At 44.3% G+C, this 19,219-nt stretch overlaps 1 protein-coding gene across 3 annotated transcripts in view; it reads left to right on the forward strand.

Moving 5' to 3' along the window:
- The first annotated feature begins 1,378 nt into the window (after nt 1–1,378).
- The window catches only part of RGL1 (ral guanine nucleotide dissociation stimulator like 1), a 75,837-nt gene continuing 57,996 nt past the window's right edge, over nt 1,379–19,219 (forward strand). For all 3 annotated transcript variants that reach the window (XM_075422693.1, XM_075422694.1, XM_075422695.1), the window contains exons 1-2: nt 1,379–1,482; nt 2,333–2,443. In XM_075422693.1, coding sequence (XP_075278808.1) covers nt 1,456–1,482; nt 2,333–2,443 — 138 coding nt within the window. In that variant the 5' untranslated portion in view covers nt 1,379–1,455. The remainder of the gene's footprint in view (nt 1,483–2,332; nt 2,444–19,219) is intronic.

A 19,219-nucleotide genomic window follows, 5' to 3' on the forward strand; every position in this document is an offset into this window, starting at 1 on the left:
AAATGCTCTGTGCGGTTTTACAGGAGAAGCCAAGGGACTTTGGAAAATCTAGACTGCGAATAGTGTGCTATACCACGTTTTAGTCAGATTATTAAAGTCTGTATCTGCCTCAGCATATTCTGGATCACTTCAGTATTACACAAATAAACTAAATGCACAGCCTGGCAAATAATCAGATCAGGTCACCCATGACAACACAGTTCCATATTGGTTTTGTAGGTTAAAATAATGTTCCTTGCTTTCACATGCTTCCTCATGTTAACAGCTGCAAGTGACAATGGTCTCTTTGAAGCAGCGCTGCTCCTGAGATAATTGGTAGTAACACTTGTGGATAAATATGTTCATACACTGGCTGCTGGTGCTGAGGTTCAGAAGCTCTGAGCTCCCTGCTTCAGTTCTTACCTCTTTCATTGACTTGTGCAGTAATTTGTGTGCTCAGCTCCTCTTTGCTTTCATTTCCAAGTCCAAAAAACCAGGTAGCTAAAGCCAGGTCAGGAGGCAAATGAAGTGAGTGGTTTGAAGGTGGTTTGAGGTCCTCGTGTTAGCATGCTGATGTGTGCAGCCAGTGCTTGGACAGAGAAACGGTCGTGGTTTCAGCAAGGGACTCCCGCAGGAGAAAAATAAAGATAGTGTGGGTTTAGCCTGTATAGAGGGGTCGGTGGGGAATATGATCGACTCCGATCTAGCGATTGCAGAGTCGGGGCGAGAAACTTTTCTCCTGGAACTGGAAGAGTCATTCTCCTGAGGTGAGAGATGCAAACAGGCAGGGCTTGTTCCCTGGTGCCAGCTGTCCAGGTCAGAGGGGCAGGGAGGCCGTCCCCACGCCTCCAGCCTCCCATCACCCCAAACCTGACCCCCCAAGGCCGGAGCTGGGCCCCGCTCCCCGGGGCTCTGCTCTTCATCCCCGCTTTCCTCTTCTGCCTGCTGCCGCGACCCCCGACCCGCTCCCTGCCGGGGTCTCCGCGGGCGGGCACGGCTGGGGAGGAGGAGGAGGAAGGCCCTCTCTCCCCTCCTCTCCGAGCCGCCGGGCAGGCTCCCGCGGGGTGCCGCTGCGGAACCTCCCGTTCCCTCGGAAGGAGTTTTCCCCCCCGAGCCGGGCTCAGGGTCCTTGCCCTGTCTGGGGTCTTCTCGCTGTTCCGGAGCGGGCGGGGAGGCCCGTCGCTCCGCACCTGCTGCCGCGGGCCCGGCCGGCGGAGGCGGCTGCTCCGGTCCCCGAGCCGGGGGTGGGCGAAGGGCCAGCCCCCGGCAGCGCCCACCGCTTCATGCCGGGGCTGCCGGCGATAAACAGGAAGCCCCGAGGCGGGGCCGGGCCGAGGCGGGGCCTGGCGCGGCCGCCCGCCCTCCCGCCTCCCGCCCGCCGAGCCGAGGGGCCGCACGGCCCGGCCCGGCCCCGGCGGCCGCTGACAGCGCGGAGCGGCGGCGTGCCCCGGCGAGGCGCCCGGGACGGCCCCGAGAATGAAACTGCTGTGGAAAGCTAAAATGGTAACCGGGCGTCCGTCCCGTCCCCCCCCTCCCCTGCCGCTGCCCCCGGCTGCGGACGCTCTGCTGAGGGATGCGGAGCTCCCGGCGCGGGGCTCGGCGGGGCGGCAGCGCCCGCTGCAGCGGCTCCCGGCGCGGCTGCGTGCGGCCGGCGAGCGGGGAACCGGCAGCCGCACACCTCCGCTGGAAGTTGGGGAGACGCTGCGCTCTTGGCTGTTGTTTGTGTTTTCTCCTCCGCTTTCTGTTATTTCTCAGTTTTAAAGCCTCGACTCTCTAAAGTTGGTTTTTGGTTTTTTTTTTCTGTAGCTCGAAATAATAGGTTTCAAAGAGTAAACCACGAGCGTTTTAGATCCCTCCCGTCAAAAGAAAACAAGGGTTGCTGTATTTTAAGTGCTTGTGAGCTTCAAAGTTGTGAGGCTGTCTGCCTAAGTAATTCAACAGTTTTAAAAAGCGCAATGCCTTCCATAAATGAAAGGCCGAAAAGATTAATTGCTTTAGAAAAGGGGGAGGGGGAGGGAAGAGAAGACTGCTAATCAAAACCAAACTATTTCCTTAGAAAAGACTCTATACAACTATTTAAAATATGTGCTAGTCTAGGAAAAATAGTTAAATGGAAAATCAGGGTATCTTGATACCACAGGAAGGGACAGCTTGCCAAGAATATCTCCAGTGTTCCCTCAACCTAAAAGTATCCCGTGTTGCTTTGATTGTTGCATTTACTTCGTGTAGCACATCTTCTGCCCTCAGCTCTGCATGAAGCAGCGGAGCACCTGGTATAGATTGTGGTTAGCAGAAGAGGGGAAAATGTTCCTTTCTCTCTTACTGTTTTTTTTCTCTCCCCTTTTCCTGGCAGAGCACAATTCAGGACTGGGGTGAAGAGGTAGAAGAGGGAGCTGTTTACCATGTCACCCTGAAAAGAGTGCAGATTCAGCAGGCTGCCAACAAAGGAGCAAGATGGCTAGGGGTAAGTAAAGCTGGCACAGTGGCATTTTGGAAGGCTGCTCATGGACTTCAGAGCCTGCTCCAGGGAGCTGAATTCCACACGGATCGTTACAATATTAACTTTTAGCACTGACTGCTCTCACTATTTACAAAACTTGAAACACTGAAGTTGTCTTGTCTGGGTCATCTGAAATAACTTGCTCCTTGTGTTGACTCTTCCTCTTTTCTTGACATGTAAAGGAGATTGGACCAGTTGTGGCCGTGGGTCAGATGATAGTTAATGCAGAAACAAAGTTCTTGGCTTATGGCCTGGGAAGTTGAACAGTTAACAGTTATTTCAGACGGGGGCCATGTCTTGTTTCTGCTGTTAGGAACCTGTCTCAGATCTCCCAAACAAATAGTTGTGGTGTTTTGACTAATGAAGGCCTCTGAAAAGTTAGCAGAAACTTTGGTGAATACAGGTTTGGGTCTTATTTTCTTGTTGCTTTCCCAGCTGGATGAAAAATTAGTTGTCTACATTTCTGCAAGAATTACAGCTCTGTACTGTTTTTCAAAACATGAAGGCTTTAGTGGTGAGTAAAATGAGCTTAAATGCACATGCACTCAATCTGGCATGCTGCTGAGTGCCTTCACCTTTGTCAGGCCAAGTCCCCAGCTGAATATAAAATGTCTTCACTCTGTTGGAATCAGTGCAGCTGTGGCAGCTTGAGCCAGATCTTCAGCAGGTGGCTATAACTTTCATATTATTTTGTGGTGTTTATGTATTTTCTTCGAGGTCAAAGGCAATAATATAAAACTTGGTTTGATGTAGCATCCAGGTTGATATTTTAAAGACTTTTAAAACTGCCCAGATATTTATATCAGGTAGTTTTCCTGTGAAGTTCCGCGATATAAAGCAATACAGCAGTGCTGAAACCACAGTCAAGAAAGATAAGCAAATTCTGTCCTGCGTGCAGATAGTGCTTAGAATCTCCCCTTCCCATGTTACCAAGAAGTACACAGAGTTCTAATCAGAACAGATAATTTCAAATCTGCTTCCTTTGAGTGGCAGATTTCCCATCTCTGCCTCCTGTTTTTACCAGAAACAATATTAGAAAGTATTTTTGAGCTCCTGTAAATTTCCCAGCTGGTGGTTTTGTGCAAGAGGTGGAGATAATTTTGAACGTGTCTGTGTCCCATAAACATACTTTGGAAAAGTAGAATTTTTTTCCTGTTTTGGCTATGTTGTTCCTTGTACGTAGAAGGATTTTGCCAGGTCTCGATCATGTTCTCAAAGGAAGAGTGCATATGTGTTCCTGAGGTCATCCCCACAGCTGATAGTGCCGATCTTAATAGGAGGGCAAGGGACCGCAGGGTCACGGATGTGACTTCCAGCTTTCTGTGGCTAGCGTTAGTTTTTCCAGGCCGGAGTCGAGCCCTGTTTGTGGGGAAGGAGGCAGTGCGTCAGAAGTCCGCACCTGTTCCAGGCATCAAGCGGTCACTTCAGCCCCCAGGCTGGCATCTTTCACCAGCAAAAAATCTCAGGCATATTGCTTAAAAATATTTGTAAACGTATGGACTGTTTGTTTCCTTTCAGCTCTTCAGAACAGAAAATATTTTAAATCTCTTTCTGTGGTCTCCTTTTATTAGTGGCTTTACTGTGGTCCGAAAGTCAATAAACAGCCTCTAACCCAGAACATTTTCTGTGGATAGCCACCCCCACCCCCAGCAGTTTTTGCCTTGAAAAGAGTAGTTGTCTCTTTCATAATTGTCATCAGGTGACTTTTTTTTTTGAAGTCTGAAGGTTATAGGGGTTTATGGTGTTAATTTTTTTCTATGATTTGAAATTTATAGCAGAAAATTAATAAGCTGTTGGCTTTATCAATGTTGGTTTTAATTTTTTTGATGGTCCTCTAAGTCAGGCTTAGGTTGAAGACTCAAGGTCAACCACAGAGTGTGGAAACAACATCAGCAAGCCTTGAGCCTCCCTTGTAACAAATCTAGTAACTCTGTTACTGATTACATGCATTGGTGAATTTACTTTTTAAAAAGTTACTTTTTCAATGTCAGCTTGTGTCCTGTAAAGGTCTGCTTAGCAGTTTGACCTCCTCTGAGGCACCCAGCTTCTCCCTGTTTGTTGGCGCAGGTCAAGTTCCTTGTGACTTGCAGAGCCCAGGTCCCTTCAAACCTCGATGTTGAGCGTGGCTATGAAACACTGTGTGGCATCAGAGCAGGGCTCCAATCCAGCCCTTCCAGAGTGGTTAGTTCTTAGTGATGCTGCGTTTGTAAAGTGCTCGGAGCCTTTGCAGCTGAAAAGCGTTAGAAGGTGAATTAGCTGATGTGTCTGAGAGAAATGCAGATCTAATCGAAAATTTCATAGAACCTGTGTTGAAAGGAGTGTAAAAGGTCTTATTTATTCTGAGTGTCTTGGGATTTATTACCAATTTCTTTAATTACTGAGAAGCTTGAAATCTTGCTTAAATCTGTCCTTGTACAGGTACCAGTAAGTCAACGAACCTAGATCTTTTATGCTTCAAGAAGCCTAAAAAACCTTTCTTAAAATTTTCTGTCCTAAGAACCCATCCAGGGTTCTTGAACGGTTGGCCCTGTTATGAGAGAATGGTTTGTTTAAAAGCTAATCATAAGATTACAGCTTAAGCACCGTAAACACTTGCCTATTTAAATACAGAAACGTCTCGTGTTTCAAACTTCTTGAAGGTTTTATATAAACACCAAATTTCTTAGCTTTAAATTTAATATTAGACATCAAAGGATGCCAATAATAGCTACTGGTTCTGTCACTAAATGCTTAGTCACTGAATATTTAGCGAAGCTTAAGACTTTAGGCACTACAGTATTACGAAATATTAAAAGCCCTAGTAGTAGCTCAGTATTGTGATATATGCTGCACAGAAGCACTCCTGACTAAACAGAACTTGCAGATTAAATGTCAAAGGAGGCTTGTCTGCGCACATATGTTGTCTCAGCTGAGGATTTGTATTTGAGGCAGTGGTATCAATTTTGCGACAGTCTGATTGTTCTCAAGTTATTTGTAGTCATCAAAGCAATGGGGAGTCTTCACAAAATGTCAAAAGCCAGATGTAATTTCTGGAGATGTTGAGAGAGAAAACATGGTAGATTCATCACGAGAAAGCATGAAGGTGTTTTTTGAAAATGAAGGGGGGTTTCGTGTCTCCAGACCTCGAGATGTCTCCAGACCTCGAGATGTCTCCAGGATCTTGAAACAGATAATGTGGAGATTGGGAACGAGACATGAAGGCCATGGAAACTGAGATACATGGCCTAACTTCTTTGTGAGAGAGAAGGATGGAGAAGTGCAGATTTGTGTAGGTGGATGGCATGCTCAAAAGGGGGAATGAGGAGAACGCTTTCTGCAGCAGGCTTTTAAATGGACATTCAGCATCATTTTGAATGGCATTACATCAGGCCAGAGAAAAAGATGTGTTGGTAACTGCAACAGAAGGTTTGAGAGTGCAGCAAGGAATTTTAATGACGTGGCTAGAAAGAGAAGGTTGTATTTCAAAACCAAGACAAAGAGAGAACCTGAAAAATGAGATTCAGCGTTACCTCTGAGTACGTAAATACAGCCAGTAGGGAGGCTGGCACCCTATGCATAAAATAGGATGGTGCTATTGTCTATAGAGAAAGACAGCAAAGCAGAAAAAACAGGTGAAAAGTGTAGAGTTCTGTGGGGTTGTTTGCTCTTGAACTGACAGCCGGGTACCTATGAAATGAAACAGAGACAAGCTGAATCATACCATAGCCAGAAGCAGATAAGAGCAGTAAAGTAGTGGCTGTAGAAGTAGATCAGCTGCTAAACACCTCAATTTCTGTTGCCAGGAGCAGCGTGTTGACGGAGTATGAATGGCGTTGGAAGAGGTGAACTCCAGTCAGCGATTTATTGTAAACAGTAAACTGAAAATAACCAGTCAGTTGAAAGTGAAAGGAAAAAGCAGCAGGTAGAGAAGTGGAGAGAGGGAGGAAATGTTTAGGAGGTGAGAGACTGAAAGAGATTATGACTAGGAGAATGATGGGACTATAGGAGGCAAAAGGTACAAAAGAAGGCGGTATGAGGTGGGATCGGATCCGCTGGACAAGTAAAAGGATCAGAGGAGGGCTACAGGAAAGAAGTTTCCGCGCTTCTCAAATGGTAGAAATGAGAATTGTTCAAAGGGTCCTTTGCAAAGAGGAGCAAGGGATGGAGAATTTGAGGAGCTGGGACTACAGATGTGGAATGAGATTAAACTGGAATACTGGAATTGCTTGACTATGGAGTGGACAAAATTGAAGAAAGAGGGGAAGGAAAATGGCCTTTCTCGTGAAGGTAATTGGCCTGGTGGTTCTGTTTGTGCCAGATGCCAGTGGATGCATACACTGAAGATGCACCAGGGCTAGAGGCCAGCAGAATGGGCCTTATGATGATGGAAAGAGAAAAGAATGAATGGTGTAAGACAATAAGGCAGGAAGAAAATGATTGACCATATAAATAGCCAAGAGGCAAGTGAGGAGGTGGTCTAAGATTACCCAGATGGGTGAATGTTCTTGGCAACTGACAAGAACTGAATCAGGGCGGTAGATACTATTGCCAGCTGATTCCTTCGTCAAATATGATCGATCCAACGAGAGATGATGCTGTGTCAGTGGGGTTTGCCTGAAACTGGTGTTCAGGAAATGACCGAATTCTGTAGAAAGGTAGGTAGAGTAGGTCTATGAGATGCTTAGCTTTACAGCGGCACACTTGGAAACTGTGGGAAGTATTTAGTGAAGTTATGTGGCTCAGTTAGTTCAGGTAGTCGAACGTCTGAGCTTGGAAGTTTGAGAGTCAGAACTGCAAACGCTACTTTGACTTATAGTTTAGACAAGGGGGAAAAAAAGAGCTTTCAGAGGAGAGTGCAGGAATAATCTTACAAAAAAGAATTTTTTTAGGACTTAGGTTTTGAGAAATAGAGAAGAACTCTTGTCAGCAGATAAAGCTGTATCAAGAGTTAGAATAAGAGTTGCCAAAACTCAAGCCTTACGAAGCAAATGAAAACAAACAGCTAAAGGTATGTCAGCTGTATAAGAACAACAAAAGAATAAGTCTGCTTCATGGAGAGAATTTGTCTATGTATAACCTAAAAAACTAACTAAATTTTTGCCTATTTTCTATAAAGATGACGAAAGTGAACCTGGAGGTGGATGGTAATGATGGTACATGGTGTTTTTATGTGCCTGTATGTTTTGTCTTTGCCAAAGAGCTGGATGTGTGTCCACACTGGGCAGCTGGTAGTGTCTGGCCCAGACCTACAAAGGAACTGGTGTATGAAACGATAGTTGAGCCGCAGGGAGTTTTAATTCATCTGTCCAGTCAGAAGTGACACTGTATGACTGGAAGACAGCAGCGGTGCCTGGATTTGGGGTGGGGCAGGTGTGATCTAGGTAGGTAGGAGATATTTGTCTCGCAAAGATAACTGTTCTTCTGGATTTAAAAAGGCTGCAGGTTTAATCTGTTTGTTTGAAAGTCTGCTCTTGAAATCACTTGGAAAAAATAGTCTCTGGAGAGGCTGAGGAACTGTAACATAGGTGAAGGAGCTGTTGAAGAAGAGGTGCCGCCACAACTCGTGTTGAAAGAAGGACTGTTGGTCTGGAGACGGGTGCCTATGGGAGCTCTATATGGGTCAGTCCTGTGACTGAACTGCTGTCATGTGTTTGTTAGGGTCAGTGACACAAAAGCAGAAGCATGCTGACAAAATCTGACGGTCTGGCAGAGGAGGAAAACACCTGGAGGATGGAAATATCCTATAGGCTGACATTCAGGATTGCTGTAAGAGAAGTGGGTTGAAATTAAGTAGCACAGAATGCATAGGTGTGTTTGTGAATGAATTAAAATAATTTCTGCTATAGGATGATATTTTTTTGTCCTTATCCCTTCCAACTTTGGGTATATTAGTCAATCACAAGATACGTGAGCCACCAGCATCATGCAAAACAGAAAAGGCAAATGTGATGCTCGGTTGTTTTAAATCGTTGCCTGCAGAGATGGAAAAAGCGTGAACCCTCTTGCAGGGTGTCCTGGCTCACAGTCTGTAGTTCTGGTCATTTTTGAGAAAGCTGATTTAAACTGGAAGGGGGACAGGAGAGGACTCTTGGGAACATCAAGAAAATGATTAATATGTCTGATTATAATCTGAAGACTATAGCTTAGTTAGGTTAACAAAATGAAGATTTAGGGAGTATATGATTAATGCCTATAAAAGTCATGAAGTAAGCACAAGGGAGGGAAAAGAACCATTCACACTAGCTGTAGACCAGTGTATAAATGGTGAGAAATTAGAAGCAATTTTCAAACTGTCAGAGCAATGAGACAGTAGAGTGGTGCTCCAGCAAGAGTGAAGGAAGCAAAGGACCCAACAGCATCAACATTGGAGCTGGATCACTTGGAGAGGATTATAAGGTAATTTCCTTTGGTAGCAGAACACAACATCCTCCAATTGTATGTTTCTAAGCCAAGAGGAAATATAAGCAAGAAAGTGTGCAGTGAAGGGGGGGATTGGGGTAGATCATTGATGTGGAAGTTGTATGTTTGAGGGAAAAATGTGGGAGTTTGTGACAAGAGAAAAAGAGAGATCCAGATGTATAACCAGGGAGAGCGAAGCTTACTGTGTGGAGCTGGTTGTGTGTAAGAGATGAAGATGAGAGGAGAGCCTGAAGAAGCGAGACTATAGAGGGAACATTTGGGAGCAGCTACTTTGTGGTAGAAGTCCCGCATAGTCTTCTCCAGGCTGATGAAGAAACCTGTAAAGCCTTGGTTCATTCAAGGTAGACAGCGGTGCTGGTCTCTCCTGCTGCTGGAGTGACCAGTACACATAGAAGGTAGCGGTCAAACTTTAGCTTTGAATCTGTTGTGCCAGAGGCAGTGAGAGAAGTGGAGGTGGGAGTGAGGAGTACGGCGGGGAGTTGGGGAGATGGATGAAGAGAATGCCTTGTTTGCGCATGTGTCTGAATGCGCGCTGGGAAGCGGAATAGGAAGAAGTGGATGCAGCAAAGTAGCAGAAAGGTGTTAGAAAATGTTGGTGTGGAATTGGAGGAGGGGGAACAGAGCTGTAAGAAGAACAGAGTGGATGCAGTATCGCAGAAAACCCGTGAAAGGCATGGGTGTGGCATGGGCAGATGGACAAGGAGATTACAAAATGAAAAGCAAACAGGAGTTGTTAAAATGCTGTGAAGTGACTTTTGTAGACCTCCCTGTTAACCAGCTTTATCTCACCCTTCCAGGGGTTAGGGAGGGGTGGGCAACTGGTGTCCAGCCCTGGAGGATTCTGAGGGAAGCAGGGAGGAATGGGTCTCTGAGACAGGAGGGGCTTCTATGCTTGCAGATGTTTTTCCTGTGGGAGTCCTTTATCGAGGAAGGAGCGAGGGAGAGACCAAGGCTGCCTCTGGGGTTTTTACTGGAACAGGTCACAGGAAATGCAGCCAGGAGCGGGAGTTCCCTCAAGCCTCTCTGCAGTGGAGGAGGCCTGCGGAGACTGTATCTCCACATCTTAAACGATTGCTAAGTGTTCAGAGCCAGTCCTCAAGCATCAGGTTTCTTCTCTACTGATGGATGACTCGGACTGCTCTTCCTTTGAGTCTTAAATATCCAGATAACAGAGAAATACTATGCTCCCTCATGGCCACTGCTGCCTGGTTTAGTTAGCCGTTGGTTACACGTCTAGAGCAAATTTTAGATATGTTTTTTTTCTTTTGTCTTTTTTTTTTTAGCCACAGCTGAACTTCTGGCTCTGGGGTTTGTTCAGGCAGAGATTAGTTCAAAACATTACTTGTCTCAAGGTGTCTTTAATGCATTGGGTGATTGGGTGTATAGCAGAACATGTTCTTCCAAAACTATAAAGGAACTGCTGTAGAAGGGCGCTTTAAATACCTTCAAAATCCTGAAAGGGAAAAAGCCAAAAAGTACCAAATCTATCATTAAATATTTTTGTGTTTTATTAACACTGATATTATTTGATAACTACCTTTTCTCAGAATTTTGTGGTGTTTTAAAATGAATTTTGAATGATAGTCTCACATGGCATATGGCCACAAGTTTGGCTTCTAAACACCTCTACCATCACATACATTGGCAGAAAGCTTGTGTTGGAGAGTTCAGTCAGAAAAACATTACAAGAACTTCTGTCTAACTAATCTACATCCCAGTTAGGACCTAGGACATAACTTTCTCTTTGACTCAAACAATATGCCAGGAAAGAAGTTTTAGTTTGGATTTTTTTCTTTCCAACACTGACCTCCTAAACATGGGTTGAGATTTAAAAGGTGCTTGGAACCATCAACATTTTTGGAACATGAAAAACCTCAAATTTTCTCTGAGCTTGCTCCTGCCCTCCCATATGCCCTTCTCAGCCAGCTCTGTGACTTCTTTTTTATCTTACTCTTGGGTCCTAGATGTTCTGGTCAAGTGTGGTTTCCTGTGCAACCAGCAGGCAAGGACTGGGCTGATTTTTGTTCTTGATGCAGCTTGCTGTTTTGTGTCTTGACTTGTAGCATATGTTGGTCTCTTTTGGCTAAACCAGATTCCTTGGAATTGGGTACCTACAGCCTGTCCCAACTGCCCAGGCCAAGGCCAGGGTGTAGTTCTGACCGTATGTTTGGCAGAAGCAGAAATGCAGTTCCCAAGGAGCTGACAGGCTCCCTACAGAAACTGGGTTATGCTATTGTCCGCTCCAGATGCCGTCTTCTCCAAGCAACTGTCTTGGAGATGGAGAAGGAAGAACGATGGGCTGTGCTCACATTGATTTTTGCGTGGTGGAAGAGACCTGTCAGCTGCTAGAGACCCTCAAATAAGATATGTAGGAGATTTCAGAGGGAACCAAATGGTTTTATCTGTAGACATATAGGTAGTTATTGAAAAAAAAGACTTGGCATCTCATTCGTCTTGCCTTTTGGTTCTGAGTAGGCTCTTTCCTCCTGTCCTTTCCCTCAGCTGTGGACATAATAGTATTATAGCATTGTAGCCCTTATTAATGACTTCTTATGGAATATTTTTCTCGTTACTTCCCGGTTCAGGCACAGATCTCTGCTGTAGGGTTATTCCAAGCAGCACTCTTCGATGCAGTCATCAGCTGGGTAATAGAGGCTGCACGTGGAACAGACGCTCAAAAATGAAACCTGAGCTTATTATGAGTTTTAAAATGGAAGCCTGAAAGATTACTGTCTTCCGCTTTCCCAGTTCCAAATACAAAATGCATAATTAGAAGGGTAACTGGCTTTGTAGCACAGTATCATGCTGTCGGCTGAGTTTAAAACCTCCCATTCCAAGCTGTCAAAGGGTGACAGGATGGCAGCGCTTTCATCTGGTGCTGTTATTAACGCTGTGTTGAGGCTATAGGATACTCCCGCGAGGCCACAGGGAACCAGGGAGAGAGACGTGGGCAGCCTCCCTTCCTACAGGGCTGCGCGGAGGCGTCTCTTGCTGGCGATCATCTATTAAGTGGTAAGAGCAAGAGGCAAGGGAGGCCTCTTGCGCAAAAGGTGCTGGAGACTGTGCCGTTCTGCTTTTGCCCTGGCCACGTGTGACTGCATTTTGGAAACCTCACAGCCAGCCTGCTTATGCATGAGAACTTGCCTTTGGCATACTTTCAGTTTACCTGTGACATGTAGGAATATAATGACATCCTGTGCCATAATTGATTTCCACTGGGAATTCCTCTGATAGCCAGGATGTCTGTCTTTTTAAACTACACTTCTTGGATGGTAGATGTTCTCCCCGAATTGTAGCATCTTAACTGTCTTGCTGCTAACGTCACTGGATGTTATCTTGCTTTTTCGAGAAGTGGTGAAATGAATAACAAAAAATCAGCTTGCTCTGCAAAGAAACTGGCATTTTCTTTCTGAATGCTAGAAGATGTAGGTCACTTGTCGGGTTAAAGAACTGTTGGCAAGAAATGTGGCTATGTGTCATCGGAAAGCCTGGGAGAAGCAGCATACGAACTGAACTGAGATGTTGTAAAGAGAATAGCCCTGGAGAAACCATTAGGTTTACAGTTTTGTTTTTGATGTTTTCATTTAAGAAACAGGCTGAAGCATTGAGAGCATGTTAGTCATGCTTGGATTTAAATTTAGTTTTCGTAAAGCTAATTAAAAATATGTTTAGTGACAGTGTGTAAATGCATGCTTTGAACTTGCATCTTTTACTACTGCTGTAGGAATCTGTTTTCTAAACATCTAGCTTCCTATAGCCAGCACTGTCAGGGGCTGCAGCTGTGTGAAGGAACGAGCAAAAAGCAATCAGATCATGGCCTAGCCCCTTGAAGAAAACAGGGTTACCTTGTGTGAAAGGGGTAAATGAACACTGACTCAGTGTGAATCCTGTTCTTGCTCATCTTTGTGTAGCTGGTGTGTAGTGTCTTGTAAGCCAGAGGCCAAATGCGTGTGATGTCTTTGTTGTTTATCACCCCTATAAGACAGTATCAGAGATTGTAAAATATTATCTTTATGCTTAAGGCTTTTCTTATTTTTTAAGCACTAGATAAAACGGTGTGTGCCTCTTGCATTTGAAATTTTATGTTCTTAGCGGATTAGTCAGACAACAGCAAAGCTGCTTTTACCCAGTGGATGTGGAGAGGGTTGAGAGGCCGTTCTTTGAACACTGGAATGATACTTTCATATGTTTTATTTGTATACTTTTCTATATCTCCTCTTAATTAATACAGATGCACCTAGACCTCACTCCTTAAGGGCTGAGTAGCCGAGCAGTAGCTGTCTCTAGGCAGTTGTCATGGTTTGTCCCTGCAGTCTCCCAGAACTTTTCTATCCTTGATTCATGCCCAGAATGCTATTTTTTTGGTGTGTTCAGCAGCCTTACAAGCTCTTGAGAAATGACTTGTAGTTCTTCATGGGTGGTACACCAGCATGTAGGCTGACATTTAGGGTCGCACTATAAAGTCTGTGCTATGTTTTTACACCTTCTGGAATAAGAATTTTATTGAGATGTATGAGACTGTGGAGGGTTTTTGTTTGATTGGGGTTTTTTAATAAAGTTTTAAAGCTATAGTGAGGAATTCTATTTGTTGGATGTAGAAATGCATTTACTGTTTATGGAAAACACTCTACCTTGGACCCAAATGAACTCAGGCTAGCGCCTGAATACAGCTGCACTGTAGTTCAGTTCAGCACCATGCCACCGATAATTTAGGGACCGGAAGGAAAGTAAAAACGTATCCAAGTGAAATGATAATGATCTTGCATTCTTCCAGCATCTTTCATCCAAATAAATTTCAAAGCTTGGCCACAAATTTTCACCAGACAGACTATGTGAAATATGTTGTAGTGTAACATAGCACAAAAGTCTGATGTAGATGGGGCTTCAAAGCCAGCAGCAGTGCTGTTGTCTGGGAGTTGGTGGAGTTCCCCTTTACTTGGGGAGGTGGGAAAGAGTGGAGAAGAAAGTGTTTCTGGGACAGTGTGACTTTAAAAATGCTGGTTTTTGAGGCTACCAAAGAGGTTGAAGTGTTAGAAAAAGTTCTGGTGGAGAAGGATTAGCTGTCAAATCTGCATGGTAATATTTATTTAGTGGCTTCAGAGTGTTATCACATGGGTATCGTCTCCACATGTGGCATATATGGCGCAAGGAGCAGCTGCTTAACAAGGCACAGCAGCACATTGGAACAATTTAGCACCAGAAATGAATTAATTAAAACCACCTGGGGAGAAGACATGGCCTTTTGCGAGTCCAGAGTTCTGCGGAAGCGTTCACCCACGACGCAACAGCAGTTGTGAAAGCAAGATCAAATATTAAGCTGTAGTGGGGAAGGGGAGAATGATGTGGAGCTTGGAAAATACTACCAAGCAGATTTCAGTGGCACCTCACTCGCTCCTGATGCTTATTGCCTCATCTCAAAAACGAGGGAACTAGAAAGGGATCCACAGAAGTGAAAGGATTGTCGATGTTTGGAGACACTGGAAAGGTAAGGACCGCTAAACTTGCGTCTTGGTGCAACTAGGCTTCACAGGCAGGTTTAACAATCAGCACATCTGTTAAATTTTCAGAGGGTTGGGGCTTGATACTGGCAATGGGTAGGAGGATATAGCAAAGGCATTTAAAACAGTGAGTGGAGAAGGGATGCTTTATCTCCGGGGAGTGTTTGGTGGGTTTGAAAGCAAGGAGGGGGAAAAAGAAATGTGTAATTTTACGTTGCTTGTAATCAACCTGAAGGACTCGCTGCTCAAAGAAGTAATTGAATCTAACTGAGTCTAGCAGGATTCAGAAAGGATTAGACATTTATATAAATTAGAACAAATGCATGAATACTGTATGAGATTTAAAACACAAGACCTGTATCTTTTTGTGATTTAGGCATAAAACAAACCTCCTGAGGTTGAGAAGAGTCTTTCCCTTTAGACTGGTTATTCTGTATGTTACTCGTGTTATTTCTTCACCTTCCTCTATAGCATCTGGCCATTGTCAGAGGGAAAAAACTCTAGTTCAGTTTAAAATGACAATTATTATGTGTTGCTATTAATAAAGTCCTGGTTTCAATTTGTTTGCAGCAAATCTTTAACGAGGGAGAATAAAATTGAACACAGGCACTCATAAAAAGAATCCTGAGGACTTCAATGTCCAGAAGATGTCAGGGCCATATTGCAACATAGTATGGGACTTTGTAGGCCTGTTTTCCAGCAGTCCTGCAACCTCCTCCTGGTCAGTGGGAACTCTCAGTGCTCAGTTCCTGCTTTTTGTGTGTGTAAAACAAAAGTTGGCGTCCTTGCTGTTTTAGGCTCTGCAAATGTAGGAATCGTGTGGGTTGCCCTTTGCTTTACCCCATTCAACTTCATAAGAGCCGCTTTAAAAATAAGACAGCTAGAACAGAGTATGGTACTCTACATGTGGTCTCATCAGACCTTTTATGCAGTGGAAGAATAATGTCCTTTGACTTGCTTTGGTACCCTTTATTTATACTTTGCAGAATTGTTTGCTTTTTGTTGCTGCTTCCATGTGTTGTGCTGAAAGATTTAATGTTCTGCCTACTCCAACCCTTCAGATCTTTTCTCTGGTCTGTGTGCCACAGTGTGACCTTTGAGGGTAGTACTTTCAACAGACTTTTTTGCTGGCCTCTTACATCTCTCTACATCAAGTTGCCTCAGCCATCTGTTGCCCATCAGAGTGTAGCTGCCCTTTAGCAGCTTGGGCAATCCAAATGTGACTGTGGCAGCCTCCGCTTTAGGCGTGAAGCTTTCTGCTGTTTTGCGCTCTAGCAGTCATTAACCTTTTGCTCTGTCAGGTTACTGGGTTACAGTCTGACAGAGTTTTTACCTGGTCCTCTTTGCCACCAATTTTTGCCCAAGTACCAATTTATGTCCAAACTTTTGCAGTTGTCTCTGTGTAGCTCAGCCCTGCCTCAGTGCATAAGTTACTGCGTACTCCAAACACCACTGAAACTCGTGGTGGTGGTCACTGAGCTGCTGTTGCTCCACATGTCTCCTGTGGCTTACATATGGTGTGAAATCTTCACTGAGAACAAACTGTTTGCTGCATGTGATACTGAGCACGTGAATTATTACGTACGTAAGCCCTGTCGTACCAATTTGAGGACGTTTGTGATACTGGATTTAGAAAGGCACTGCAAGTCAGGAGTCCTGTGCTTGAGTATTCATTTGCTAATGACTTATCCTGTGGCTTGAACTGGCCAGCTTCTCTTCTAGGGGTTTAATTTTCTCACCTGTAACATACTTATTATTCATTCTGAGATTTAGGGATCCAAGGGATGTAGACACAAACTACTGTTCTTTTATATGACTGTATAGTGCTCAAACCTAGGAGAGAGAAGACTCCTCTGCTGTGCCAGACACGCAAGAAAAGTTCTGTAGCAGAGCAAGATCTTCATGGTGTGCCCTGTGACTGTTGTACATTCAGCTGAAATGCCAGAGAGCAATATATTCCGCTGCTTACAGACGCAGAGGCTTGGCTCTTCTGATCCCTTCTGTGAAGAACAAGGATGTTGGATGAGGGACCAGATTTTACCACCTAGAACCTTCCAGCAGGACCCCAGCAGTGTGCCACGCAGCACGTGGCAGAGGGCCTGCCCTGTGGAGCGGGGTGCTGTGTCCGGAGCGGGAAGCAGTGGTTTCGAGCACTGTGTGTGTCTCCAGCTCACGGCCCGTGGACTACAGCCGGCAATGCTGCCACTGGGCCGCAATGGCACTAACAAGGTGTAGGCATTTAGACTGTTTTTGCTGAGTGATCCTGTTCTTATATTCTATTCTTTCACCTGTTTTCCTCTTACATTGTTCCCAGCCTTTTGTTCTGAAAGCAGTTTAAAGGATTATTTTCTTCTCTCCTCCCACCCCCTCAGCTGCTTTCTATAGTTGTCTTTCTCCTTCTGAAGGCTCAACCTTTCTCCCAGTCAATAGCTGTTTTTTTCCTTTCTGGGGAGCCCACGGGCTCTTTGTGCAAGTAAACCAACATGTTTTTATTATAAAGTGGCATTTTCTATTGAGAGGTCTCAGAATGGTTGTTCAGTATGGAATGACTCAACGCTTTGAGATGTGTTCAAACTATCATAGCTATTGGGCTTCAAAGTGGAGACTTGTGATATATCTCATGTCGTAGCTTAGAATTCCTGATCTCAGTGACTCCTCCTGACTCGTGATCTAAACTTCTGAGTGTCTATATATCCTAAAGCAGAAATAGACCCATCACATGCTAAAGAGCTATCCGGGGTTTTATTTCCTTCTATGTGTAGTGTATGCCCCACAGAAACTTGCGTAAAATCTTGCATGCATTGAATGGTATGGAGTTTCTATTTTGTCTCAAATCAAGTGCAGAATATCCTTCAGCAGTTTATAGTATCCACGTGGATAAATCTTATTAGATGACGTTGGTAACGTTTCAAAGCGTCGTTGGTGCTGGGATGCAAATGACAAGTCAGTACACCCTTCAGGATTAACTGCTGTCTTCAGTGCAGAAGAGATTAGTTAATGCTCCTGAGGTGCGTTTGGAGGCCAGCTTAAATACTATATGCAAATACAACAAGAAAATTATTATGAAGATATGCCTACGCATCCTTTTGTCTGTTTGCTTGGTTTGTAGTAATCTCTGGCTCTACCTGTGGTGCATTTTGTATTTTTAGAGTAGAAACCCTTCAGGGCACGGGTGGTGCCTTGCGTTTTGACATGGCAGCCATTGTGCTGCTGTTGGAAATGTTTCATAAGTAACAATAAGTATTTCATTTGGAAGTCGGATCTTAGGCTTTTGCATTCCTCCCATGGAGTGCTTCAGACGGGTTCTGGCTGCGCTGTCGGCCTGCTGGCTCCCTGCAGCATGAGAAATGTGAATGAACTCTTGCACACTTACTTAAACCACGAGGCTTGCATTCTTCTTCGTGCAAAAACAGTCAGCCTGTTCGGAAAACGTCAGGTGGCCGTAGAGTTAGAGCAGGACAGAGAAGAACAGAGATATGATATTAACTCCTGATGGGTAATTAAACAGCAGCCCAAGGGGAAAAAGAAGAACTGACAGTAAACATGGACAATCTCTGTTTTATCTTACAGCCTGACATTTTTTGCTCTTTTTCTCCTCCTTACTCGTAAGCTATACTTATTTTGCATTCCGACTCAATACTTCCACATAATTATGTGTGTGTTTTGATTTGTGTCCCTTGCCTGAGGATTGAAGTTCAGCTGCAACATAGCATTCTTAAACTGAAACGCAGAAGTCTGCAGCGGGTTCAGCGCCAGCTCACGCAACCCGTGCTGCTTTCTGCTGTGTCGGAAGAGATGGGTTAATGGCCAGGTGCCTTAGTAACAAGGAGGCAGCAATTCCCGTAGGTATGCCATAGGCTTAGTTTCCATATGCTTAGGAGGTTTGTCATAAAAAATGCGGAATTTGTCATAGAGCAGGTACCTGTAGAATTGGCACAAGGGTGTTGCCATCGCAGGCATGGTACATAGACACGCGTGTAGTCGTACATAGACACTCCTTTTCTCTGTATGTATGTGTATACAAGGGAAGGATCCTAAGAGATTCCACAGCGTGATCCCCTGTGATGTCTAGATAATATAGCAAAAATGCAGTCTGGCCTGATCTAATGATTGAACTAATATTTTTGGACTCTTTCGGCGCTTAAATAAAAGTTCAAGCTCGTAACTCTTAATATTAGGTAACATTAGCTTACTATTACCGCTTTTTCTACTCAGACCACACCCTGGAGAAGTCTCTTAGTTTCAAAACAAAGGGCAGTGAAAAGCACAGCCATTGAAGTGAAGTTTATAATGCGGTTTAGGTATGTATTCATGCTGTGGTCATAAAAATGGTTTACTTACTGCTAACCTGTTTCTTTTATAAAAGATTAAAAAAGCTTGGCAAAAGAGATTGCTCACAGTAATTGTTATGAAACATGTAACAACATTTCCTGGGTATTTTTTCTTCCACAAAAATACCTGAACTTTCAAGTTCAGTTTATTTTAAAATCTAAATTGGTTGTCTGCTAAATATTTTCTCCTCTGTCAGAATGCATTTGATCTCCCCGCACCTACAGTTTTATTTTCCAGCTATTCATACTGTTAAAATCTATCACTCTTGCCTTGTTGTTTACACTGAGTGCAGTAGCAGTTTACACTGATTTCCTGAGACAGTAGAATTTTAATTTCTGCGTGCTGTTTGAGCAAGCTTTACGGTGTGAAAGCAAAGCCAACAATACAAGCAGGATGAATAAAACCATTTTGGGTTATGTAGCGTGCATTTATGCTACTATTATGCAAGAGAATTATTACTTGTGGCATCCTTAAATCCATTCTGAGTTCAGCAGTGTTGCCTGCTGTCTCA

Source organism: Opisthocomus hoazin, chromosome 6 (assembly GCF_030867145.1).
Source record: "Opisthocomus hoazin isolate bOpiHoa1 chromosome 6, bOpiHoa1.hap1, whole genome shotgun sequence".
NCBI lineage: Eukaryota > Metazoa > Chordata > Aves > Opisthocomiformes > Opisthocomidae > Opisthocomus > Opisthocomus hoazin.